At 43.3% G+C, this 12,038-nt stretch overlaps 1 protein-coding gene across 1 annotated transcript in view; it reads left to right on the forward strand.

The window, feature by feature from the left end:
- Nucleotides 1-12,038, forward strand: part of DYNC2H1 (dynein cytoplasmic 2 heavy chain 1) — a gene marked incomplete in the record, with an annotated part of 465,550 nt that overhangs the window by 218,855 nt on the left and 234,657 nt on the right. Inside the window, 4 exon segments of the mRNA XM_056561585.1 lie at nt 2,769-2,834; nt 7,821-7,871; nt 10,964-11,041; nt 11,362-11,493. Of these exon segments, the coding sequence (XP_056417560.1) occupies nt 2,769-2,834; nt 7,821-7,871; nt 10,964-11,041; nt 11,362-11,493 (327 nt within the window).

Here is a 12,038-nt window from a genome sequence, read left to right on the forward strand (position 1 = left end):
GGTTGCACAAAGACACACAGAGTCTCTAAGGACCCTATACAGTGGAGCTGTAAGCATTGTGCTGCCATATAATGCTCTATACAGCGCTGTAGTATATGGTTATTCTCTCCGTATAAAAAAATTCTCAGTAATGAATCAAATTGAGTTTTTTTTTTTTTTTTTGTGGAACTCACAAAGTTTTCCTTCCTTATTAAAGGGGTACTCCGGTGGAAAACATTGCCAGAAAGTTAAGCAGATTTGTAAATGACTTCTATTAAAAAATCTTTACCCTTCCTGTACTTTTTAGCAGCTGTATGCTACAGAGGAAATTCTGTTCTTTTTGAATTTCTTTTTGTTTCCTTTCCACAGTGCTCTCTGCTGACACCTCTGTCCGTGTCAGGAACTGTCCAGAGCAGCATAGGTTCGCTATGGGGATTTTCTCCTGCTCTGGACAATTCCTGATACGGACATCAGGTGTCAGCAGAGAGCACTGTGGACAAGACAAAAAAGAAAGTACTGGAAGGGTAAAGATTTTTTTATAGCAGTCATTTACAAATCTGTTTAACTTTCTGGCACCAGTTCATAAAAAAAAAAAAAATTTCCACCGGAGTACTCCTTTAAATTATAGGCAACCAGAGGTAAAAAAAAAAATTCTTGTAAAATTATGTGGATGCCCTCTTATTAGTCTGACCAGAGTTAGTCAGTAGCCAGTGCATTAGCTCCAGTTACGGAATATATAAAAAGCTAATCGGGATTAATGCCAACCCAGAACTTTCGAGTTCTGGCTTGGCATTAATCCCGATTAGCTTTTTATATTCCGTAACTGGAGCTAAGCTGATACCAGGGAACATCGCCTGAAAAGGGGATAAATGAGCTGATTTGCATATTCCCCTACCCAGAATACCTGCGGAGTGCTTAGTGGCCCTTGAAAGCTCTGTCACACCAGGAGTGGTGAACTCTCCCTGAGTTAAATACTCATTCCGTTTTGTTATATATATATATATATATATATATATACATACTCCAATATGCACAGCTTTGTAACACATGTAGCTTTTGAGTGACGACATATCCACAGCAGCTCGTACTACTACTGTTTACACAACTCCCACTTACCTCTATGGAGCTATTGAAGGAGTATTACCAGCTTTAGCTGTGGACCTGTAGCCAGGAATGCTTAAGTCTTCTCCTGTCCTAAGAAAATGTTTGGGAGGCAGAGCACAACTTCGGAGGTAGCAGGAATTTTCGTGGCGCTACGAAAATTCCTGCTACCTCCGAAGTTGTGCTCTGCCTCCCAAGTTTCATCAGGAAGGCTGCAGACGGAACCCGATAACTTCTATTATTCACTACACGCTGTCCATTGTTGTGTATGTCGGTACACAACCGGAGTGGGTAAGCGACCCACCTGTATCCCCTCCGTATTCCCTTCATTCCAGCACGTGTGATCCTCCACATGGAGCGCCTTTGTTTCCTGTTTTAAGAAAATGTTTGACAGTCGTTGTACAATCTTGGTAGTAACAAGCCGGAGCACAATGGAAATCTCTTTTACGTGCCCATATCCTTAGCTAAACACATTTAGGGCCCATTCACATAATGGAATTTTAGACGTTCTGGTGCTGCAGCCTCCCATTGTTTTTAATAGGATTGTTTGGTCACCGTGCACACTGCTGAACTTCTGCTCATTATTTCAGCCAAATCCACTCAGACATGCTTTGGCATCTGTGGAGATGGTGCATGTTCAAGCAGTTCTTGCGCAACGCACAGAATATCCTGGGCAGATATTTAGCTGTGTGACTGGGCCCTTATCTGTTTTTTTTTACATTTTTTTTCTGAATATATTCCCACGGTGTCCATTTTAGGACATCGTCATTCGTCAGACATAACTCTGTCCGTCATGTGAAACAGCGTCCTCCCCCAGACCAATCGCCGTCAGTCGTCAGCTGCAACTCCAGCTTCTGTCAGGTGAAATGGCGTCCTCCCTCAGAGCAATCGCCAACAGTCGTCAGCCGCAACTCCGTCCTCCGTCATGTGAAACAGCGTCCTCCCTCAGACCAATCGCGTCAGTCGCAACTCCGTCCTCCGTCATGTGAAACAGCGTCCTCCCTCAGACCAATCGCGTCAGTCGCAACTCCGTCCTCCGTCAGGTGAAACAGCCTCCTCCCTCAGACCAATCGCTGTCATCCTTCAGCCACAACGCCCTCATCCAAACGCTGTCATACCTCAGACGATTCTCCTTCAGAACTTCCTGCCGCATAGCAGAGCCGACGCTGCACAGCACTGTATAGCAGAGCCGACATTGAATAGCGTGTACAGCAGAACCCGTATAGCAGAGAGCCGACACTGACTCGGCTGTGCTACACGGCAGGAAGGTTTTTCGTCTGAGGGATGACAGTTTTGAATGAGAGACTTTAGGATGACAAAGGAGGGAGGAGGGAGTTGCGGCTGACACCTGACGGAGATTGGTCCGAGGGAGGAGGCGGGACGCTGTTTTGCCTGACGGAGGTACGGCTGACGACTGACGATGTCCTAAAATGGACACCGTATATTCCAAACGTGCACCTCCAAATGACTAAATATGTGATACTCTGTCAGGAGATATTTAAGCTATATTTGCCTGTGTGTGGCCTCCCAGTGGTTGTGATGTGCATTGCAGCATGTAGAGGCTTTTACTACTGAGTCACAATATTGTTTTGAATTTGAATTAACAAAATCCATTCAAGTAAAGACACATCTGTATGTTAAAGAACCAGTGTTATATACAGTTATGGTTTTTCTTTTCCTCCCTCTAGGCGGATCAGCTGATGTTCGCCATGCATTTTGTACGCGGAATGCATCCTGAGATATTTCAGGAGAATGTAAGTAGCCACTAGAATATCCTATCATACTAACATTATATTCTACATATTCAGAGGACGGTCAATGTTAGTTGTGGAAATGGCAAACTGTGCCGTCTCAGCTTGTTTGCAGTTTATCTCTATAATTGACAGTATACATATAAAACATGGCGGTGCTATATGGTGATAATAACTCTTTACATAATTAAAGGAGCGGTGCTGTAAATCTTTGTAATTGACGTTAATGTGACTCTGAAATGACTGAAATCTGCACCTAACCGGCAACAAGAACCATCCTTCATGTCTATGGTCTCCACAGCAGGGCAGTCCTGATCATGGACATGGATGGAATCACAGAGGTTCTGTCAGTAATTTGGCCTTTTGGTTGGCACTATAGTGATGTTATGTTAGTCCATAGAAAATCCTTTAGGGCATGTTCACACATACAGGATCTGCTGCATATTTGTGCTTCAATGTTAACTTCAATGGGTAGCAAAATCAGTGGCAGAAATTATGCAGCACAAATATGCAGCAGCTCCTGTATGTGTAAACACATCCCTACAGAGTGTCTTTTTAAAATCAACTGGTGCCAGAAAGTTAAACAGATTTGTAAATCACTTCTATTTAAAAATCTTAATCCTTCCAGTACTTATCAGCTGCTGTGTACTACAGAGGAAGTTGTGTAGTTCTTTTCGGTCTGATCACAGTGCTCTCTGCTGACACCTCTGTCCATGTCCAGAGTACAATAGGTTTTCTATGGGGATTTGCTTCTACTCTGGACAGTTCCTGACACGGGCAGAGGTGGCAGCAGAGAGCACTGTGGTCAGACAGAAAATAACTATACAACTTCCTCTGTAGTATACAGCAGCTGATAAGTACTGGAAGGATTATGGTTTTTATGCAGAAGTAATTTACAAACCTGTTTTAACCTTCTGGCACCAGTTGATTAAAAAAATAATAATATATATTCCACCGGAGTACCCCTTTAAAGGGGTATTCCCATCTCAAGATGTTCTTTTCTATCCACAAACTGATAGGTGGGTTTCCAACAACATTCATGCGTCTTCATGCTCATGGTTGTTGGGGGTCCCACTGATCAGCTTGTTATGCTTAATCCTTAGTCCGGACGGACGAAGCGCATTCATTGCGTGAAACCGCCGGCAGTCCCCTCTGAGCGCCCAACGCTGTCTTGAAGTCCCTGTCGGAGGAGCGGCCCGAGATGGGAGCCGAGGGTCAACCCTGGGAAAAAAGTATGGACAAGTATGTTTCCAAATCCTACGTAGAGGAAAAGTTGGCCAGTCGCCCATAGCAACCAATCAGATCTCTTCTTTTATTTTTCAGAGGCCTTGTTAAAAATTCAAGAAGTTATCTGATTGGTTGCTATGGGGAACTGGTGAACATCTCCTCTGCATAGGATTTGATAAATCTCTCTCAGTCTTCTTGCTGTTGAAAAAGTGCAGGAACTCCGTTCCCATGCGTTCCTGTAGGACTTGAGCCCTGCTTTTACTGCAAATATTATTTTTGAGTGTGAATGTGACAGAGTCACTCACATGACTGTATTAAAATTTACTGTGGATTTGAGGTGTGGAACCAGCACCAAAAGTCCACAGAAAATACTAAATCTAAACTCAGTGTAAGTATAGGTTCACAATGAGGAATTTTGTTGCCTAATTTCACGCAAATTCTACCTGGAATGAAAGTTCCATTGACTTTAATGGTCTTTCCACCGCTCTGCTCACACTGAGGAATTTCCGCGGACGGAATTACGACACAAAATTCTGTTCCGCTAGAAGATTGAACGTGTTTCTTCTGGCAGAATCTGCGGGTACAAGCCCATAGAAGTCAATGGGACTTTATTTTTGATGACATATTAAGTTTCAAGTGGAATCGACACAGAATCTTTTAAGGGAGAATTAATAGCCAGCCCATTGGTGGTTGTAGTAATGATCCTCCTGCAGATTTCCTATTTAAATTCTGCTCCAAGCAGAAGATAGCTTAATTTCCTTCTCTTAAAGGGGTACTGCACTGGCCAGTGTTCGTAACATTTAGTTCCGAACGCTGTGTGCGCTGCGGGGGTCGGCCATGCCTCCTTGTTACGTCACACCACCTCAATGCAAGTCTGTGGGAGGGGGCGTGGTGGCTGACACTCCCCCTTCCATAGAGTTGCTTTGAGGGGGTGTGGCATGACGTCACGAGGGGACTTGACCGATCCCCGCAGTGTGCGCACACAGCGTTCGGAACTAAATGTTCCAAACGCTCGCCAGTGGAGTACCCCTTTAATGATTCTTCGTCAGTTCCTCAGTGTGAACATAACCGAAGGCTAAGTTTACATCTGCATCGGGGCTCTATTCGGGACCTCTGTTGCAGGTTCCGTTCACAGCCGGAAAGCTGAGCCGGGAATTGCTCTGCACGACTGACCTCAAACTGAGCCTGACAGACCCCATTGACTTTAATGGAGTCTGTCAGGTTTCCATCTGGTGTCTGTTATTTTACTGGAACATAACTGGATACCTGTTCTGTTATTTGAATGGATTCTCCCAACGGGTCCAACAACCCAGATGTAAAAACCAACCTAAGTGGCGATTTCTGACCTGGATCTCACCACAAATCTGTCCAAAATTCCACATTTCTTGCATGTAGATTGTAGATTGAGCTGCAGTGGATTTCACCCTTTTTGCACTGACCATGGTTTAATCCGCTGCAGCATCTCTACTACAAATTGCGCATATTGCGGATTTGAAAATCTGTAACATCTGCAAAAACAATGGCCCTTATTTACTAAGAGTGTTGTGTAAGTTTCTTTGTGGGTTTATATTCCCTACAATTTATTTTCCACGGTATTTACTAAGGTTTCCCTACATTTTCCACTTTCCCTACACTTTGCTTTTTTTTTTTTTACACATGTTCTGATCTGTCTTTTTTTCCTCAGCTCAAATCCACCACATTTTATGTGGAAACCTTCGTAAATATGTTGGGTTTTTGTGAAAATGTTGGGAACACGCCCCTTTTTTGAGACCGTGCCCCTTTTCCCTGTGGCCCCACCCCCTTTTCTTAGCAAAATGGAGAGTTAGTCTGGGTTTTTTCAATTCTGGCGCAAAATCTGGCACAGACAGAATTTCTGGCGCAATGCGACAGAATCTGGTGCACAACCAGATAAAACATGTCGGGTTTGCAATAGTTAATGAGGGCCAATGTCCACAGCATTTATATTAGATTCTAACCATCTCATTTACTCATATTGTACTGTAATACACTGCAGATTTTAGTCTGTATATCCGCAGGTAAGATCCCTATAGTACGAGTGGGGAGGATGTGATTTCTATGTGCATTATGTTTACATGTGGGGAGCCGTACTCCTTCAAGTGTTAATGTATACACCACTTATGTTTGTCGTTGTCCAAACATATCATTGTAACTGCCAATTTTTTGTTTACCTTGAAAACGTTGAATAAAGGCAATATTAAAGGGGTACTCCGCCCCTAGACATCTTATCCCCTATCCTTTGGATAGAGGATAAGATGTCAGATCGCCGCGGCCCCGCTGCTGGGGACCCCCGGGATCGCTGCTGCAGCACCCCGCTATCATTACTGCGCAGAGCGAGATCTCTCTGCACGTAATGATGGGCGATACAGGGGTCGGAGCATCGTTACGTCAAGGCTCCGCCCCTCGTGAAGTCACGGCCCGCCTACGTCAATACAAGTCTATGGGAAGGGGGCGTGGCGGTCGTCAGGCCCCCTGCCATAGACTTGCATTAAGGGGACGGGCCGTGATGTCATGAGGGGCGTAGCCATGATGTCACACTGCTCCGGCCCCTGTATCGCCCGTCATTACGCACAGAGCGAACTCGCTCTGTGCAGTAATGATAACGGGGTGCTGCAGCGGCGATCCCCGGTGTCCCCAGCAGCGGGACTGCGGCTATCTAACATCCCCTTTGGATAGGGGATAAGATGCCAGGGGCGGAGTACAACTTTAAAAAACAAAAAAAAATATCCCTATAGTACTACCTTCTACTGACAGCAATGTTATATATCAGTGGTCTCAAACTGTGCCTCTCCAGATGTTGCAAAACTTCAACTCCCAGCATGCCCGGACAGCCAACAGCTGTCCGGGCATGCTGGGAGTTGAAGTTTTGCAACATCTGAAGGGCCACAGTTTAAGACCACTGTTAGGGTGGGTTCACACCACGATTTTTCTATACAGTTTTTGGATACGTTTTTTTTTATTTATTTTTTTTTAAACGTATGCATCTGTACAGCAAACTGTGCCCATAGACTTTCCATTCAAAACCGTATGCACCATATTGTATACGGGTGTCTCCGTTTTTCAAACCACACGGTTTTTACTTTTTTTTTTCTGGACAGAAAACCGTGGCCTACCACGGTTTTTGGTCCGGGTGAAAAACCGTATTAGGCTGGGTCCACACTACGTTTTGTCCCATACGGGAGCGCATACGGCAGGAGGGAGCTAAAACCTCGCGCTCCCGTATGTGACCGTATGCGCTCCCGTATGTCATTCACTTCAATGAGCCGACCGGAGTGAAACGTTCGGTCCGGTCGGCTCATTTTTGACTGTGGTTTTTGACTGTGCACAGTTTTTTTTTCTTGGAATTTCAATCAAACAAGTGAAACATTATTCAAAATGGAGTGAAAAGTTCAAAACGTAAAGTTTTTTTTTCTTAAAAAACAGATGCAACCGGACATAATTTTTCAAACCGTATACGGTTTTCAACCTTATACAGATAAAACTTTGTACACACGTTTTGATACAGTTTAGTCAGGTTTTGAGGAATACGTTTTTTTTTTATCAAAAACCTGATAAAAAGCTGTATTGCAAAAATGTGGTGTGAACGCTGGGTTCACACCACATTTTTGCAATACAGCTTTTTATCAGGTTTTTGATAAAAAAAACGTATTCCTCAAAAGGGAGACAACACATTATCATGTAAACATGTATGAGATATGGTTATACATTCACTGACCGTGTGTTTCCTGTAATCTGACTGTATAGGAGTGGGATGTCTTCACCGGGGTTATTATTGGAGACATGTTCAAGAAAGCTGTAAGTAAACATTTTTAGTCTTTTTATCTTTTGTCCAGAAAATCGCTACACATGCGAACACACACAAACACACATTCATTCATATGATGAGAAGAGCTCCAGACCTCTGACACCCATTAATCTCATTGTTATCCTTAGTTTTGCCCGTAGCTGCAGGAGAAATAAGCGTTACAAATTCTTATTCCACAATTATCTGCCATCTGGGCTGTTGGGCTGATGCGATGACCTTTGTGACCCAATGGAAAACCTCCATTACAGAATCCTTACTGTTTGAAGCCCTCTAATATTCTATCAATTTATTTTCTTTTATTATGGCTTTTCCTACAACCCTTCTTCTTAACCCCTTAAGGACACGCGCCGTAAATGTACAGCGCTGCATAGTGTCACTCAGCCCACAGCGCCGTACATTTTACCGCACGCTGTGACGCGAGCACAGGAGATGCGCTCGCTTCATTCCCGGAGGGTTCCAGCGGCTGTCAGCCACTGATCCGCCGGTAATTGCGGACATCAGCGATCGCACTGATGTCTGCCGTTAACCCCTCAGATGTCATGATCAATATAGATCACGGCATCTGCGGCAGTGCGGCACTTATAATGGCTGATCTGATTACCCACAGCACTGCCGTGGGGGTCAGATCAGCCAAGTTGGCGGACGGAGGTCCCCAGGGTCTTCTGTACTGATCTGCCTTTCAGCAGACAAGCAGAAGATCGCTGATAAAACTGATCAGTGCTATGCCCTATGCATAGCACTGAGCAGTATTAGCAATCTAATGATTGCTATAAATAGTCCTCTATGGGGGCTAAAGAAGTGTAAAATAAATGTAAAAAAAAAGTATTAAAACATTTTAAAAAAATTTGAAAAAGCCACTACCCCAATAAAGTTTTAAATCACCTCTTTTCCCCATATTAATACAAAAAAGCGTAAAAAAAACATAAATAATAAACATATTTGTATTGCAGCATGCGTAAATGTCCGAACTATAATAATATAATGTTAATGATCCCGTACGGTGGCGTAAAAGTGAAAAAAACTAAAATGTCAAAAATGTCTGCTTTTTTGTCACATCAAACTGTAAAAATGTTTAATAAAAAGCGATCAAAAAGAAACATACGCAAATTTGGTACCAAAACAAACTACAGATCATGGCGCAAAAAAATGAGCCCTCACACATCCCTGAATACTGAAAAATGAGAAAGTTACAGGTGGTCAAAAATTTTAAACATACTGATTGTGTAGAAGAAGTTTGAGATTTTTTAACAGCAGTGCAATACTATAAAAGTATGTAACCATGGGTATCATATCAGATCCCCCACAATCTAAAACCTATCCTGTGGATAGGGGATAAGTTTTTCTGTACTTCAAGGCATGGGACTTCTTCTTAATCAGAGTTGGCAAACATTAACCCATAAGGGGTGCGTTCACACTGCGGAATGAATGCTGAATCTCTGCGGAATTCAGCGAGCAGAGATTCAGCCTGGCAGCCACCGTCGGCGGTAGGACCCGCGGTACTGCGCCGTCTCCATTAACGGCTATGCAGTGCTCCCGGAATTCCGCACAAAAAATGAACATGTTCATTCTCTGTGCGGAGCAATTTCAGCGGTGGAATTTTCCACTTCGCTGAAATTGCTCAGTGTGAACGGGTCTCGCGGAAACTCATTAACACTGTTGTAAAAGTACACTGCGTGTAATTCCGCGGGAATTGCGTAGTGTGAACGCACCCTTAAAGAGAATCTGTCACCTAGAAATCAGCTATATGTGGTGTCCCGGTACCGTATGGTATACCATACCTTGTATGGTGGTCCCCAAAGTCAGAGTTACTTCGTTCCAGTAGGGTTCTCCTGGTGGTATAGCCCCTAGTCACCTTTTCCTTCTTCAATTTTATGATGTTTAATTGTATATATTTAATTCTGTTTATAGTGTCGCAGGACCTTAAGTCATGTGACTAATGTTAATTCTATTAAGGTATGTTAAAGGACCTTCCTAGATCACGTGTGTGGCCACATGTCTAGACCATAATTCCTTGTAAAGTGACTGACAGATGGTATGGACCAATGAGCTCAAGGCCAGCCCTTGCCCATATAAGGGAGCTGCCAGCCAATCCTCGCTCTCTTGGGTTCCGGACTAGCAGAGTAGAGATCCGTGCATCTTTCAAAGACAAGACCAGGCCGAAGCCTGATAATACTAAACCGTGAGTTATACTACAACTCCCTGCTAAAGTCTGCGTGACTGCTGGACCTAAACTCAATCCCCTAAATCCAGCGGAACAGCGCATATCAATCTCCTGAGCTTAAAACTCACAAGGTCCCAACCAACTGTCAGGATCCGCATAGACTCTGATTGTACAAAGACTGTCCCTGCTTGTTTCTGCATAAAACCTGCAGTAAAAGTTCCAACAGTTTTCTGAAGCCTCCGGTTGTGGAAAATCATTTATTATACCTCCCTATCGCTCTTGGGATGGGTGGCGAAAGGACAAGCATATACAGAGGAGCCCTCACCCTGGCGTCACGACAGTTAAGGGTTAAATCAACACCCTTCCATCACTGCACAGCTACACCCCATATACCCTATACCCCCACAAGCTTACCACATAGCTATCTGTTAGCATGGTTATGTTGCACTGGTTACTATAAGGTAAAGGTTTCTGTAATTATCTTGTCCTTGGCTGCAAACGTGACCGTTCTGTAGAGGATATGCATATTAAGAGGTTGGTGGCATATGGCAGCGGAGTGGACAGAGGCAGGGAAGCCTGGAGAGCTGACTCCCGCCTCCTTTGCGCAAAAGAGCATATTAGCATCAGAGGCTCAAAGTCTAAAACGGAACCACGGATTGGAGTAGTATATCATTATACTCAGGTTGACCCACACTATAACCCTGTGTATTGGTATAAGTGAACCGGCTATCAGTTTCCCTTAAATATATGTTTTTTTTTAGGGGAATGTTAAAAGGAACCCGTCAGCTCCCTTATGGTATTAAAACGTTGGCCAGTACCTTGTAGCTGCCTTGCACAGCATCCGGTCTCCTGCAATGCAGCATTTTCAGAACAAACTACTTTTATATCTTTTTTTTTTTTTTTTCTTTACTGCATTTAAAGGATTCCCAGAAGAGTCTCCGTGATCAGATCCCATCCTGGATTGAGCAGGAGAGGGCCTGGGCCGTGGCCATGTTAAAGGTATTTTAATGTGCACCCGATATTGTAAAATGACTCATTACCAGACAAGTTCCGGACACTTACAGTGGACTCTCCCTTAGTGGCCAATATATGAGGTGGGAAAAAAGGAGAATTCTGCTTATTTGTCTAAACTACAATTAATTATCCTCCGCGTAGTTCTCGCGCCTGCAACAGACATCTAGTGACTCTTTATTTGTTTCCTCTCTTATTACATTCTTCTTAATTCCTGTTGAAAATAATGTATTTCTCAATCAAAATCAACGTGTGGTTAAAATATGATCCTGGCTACTTAAATGTGACTCTGTTGTCTCCTCTCACAGGCCTCTCTGCCCCCTCTGTATCAGAGCCTGAATCTGGAAGACTCTAATCTTTGGAGTCATTTCTCCAAGAGCTCCATGTGCGAGCAGGAATTCCCAGCCGCCACTGGCAAGAAGCTGTCCTTGTTTCAACAGGTAATATGTTATGGAGGGTAATTGACTTAAAGGGGTACTCCAGTGGAAAACAACTTTTTTAAAATAAGCTGGCCCAGAAAGTTAAACAGATTTGTAAATTACTTTTATTAAAAATCTTAATCCTTCCAGTACTTATCAGCTGCTGTATGTAGGAAGTCATGTAGTCTTTCTAGTCTGACCACAGTGCTCTCTGCTGACACCTCTGTCCATGTCAGGAACTGCCTAGAGCAGGAGAGGTTTGCAATGGTGATTTGCTCCTACTCTGGACAGTTCCTGACAGTTCCTTGTAGGTTGTTAGTAGTCGAACTCACAACTGTTTAGAGATAGATATTAGATAAATAGATATTAGATAGATAGATATGAGATAGATAGATAGACAGATAGATATGAGATAGATAGATAGACAGATAGATATGATATAGATAGATAGATAGATATGAGATAGATAGATAGATAGATAGATATGAGATAGATAGATATTAGATAGATAGATATGAGATAGATAGATAGATATGAGATAGATAGATAGATATGAGATAGATATG

This window comes from Hyla sarda, chromosome 2 (genome assembly GCF_029499605.1).
Source record: "Hyla sarda isolate aHylSar1 chromosome 2, aHylSar1.hap1, whole genome shotgun sequence".
Taxonomy (NCBI): domain Eukaryota; kingdom Metazoa; phylum Chordata; class Amphibia; order Anura; family Hylidae; genus Hyla; species Hyla sarda.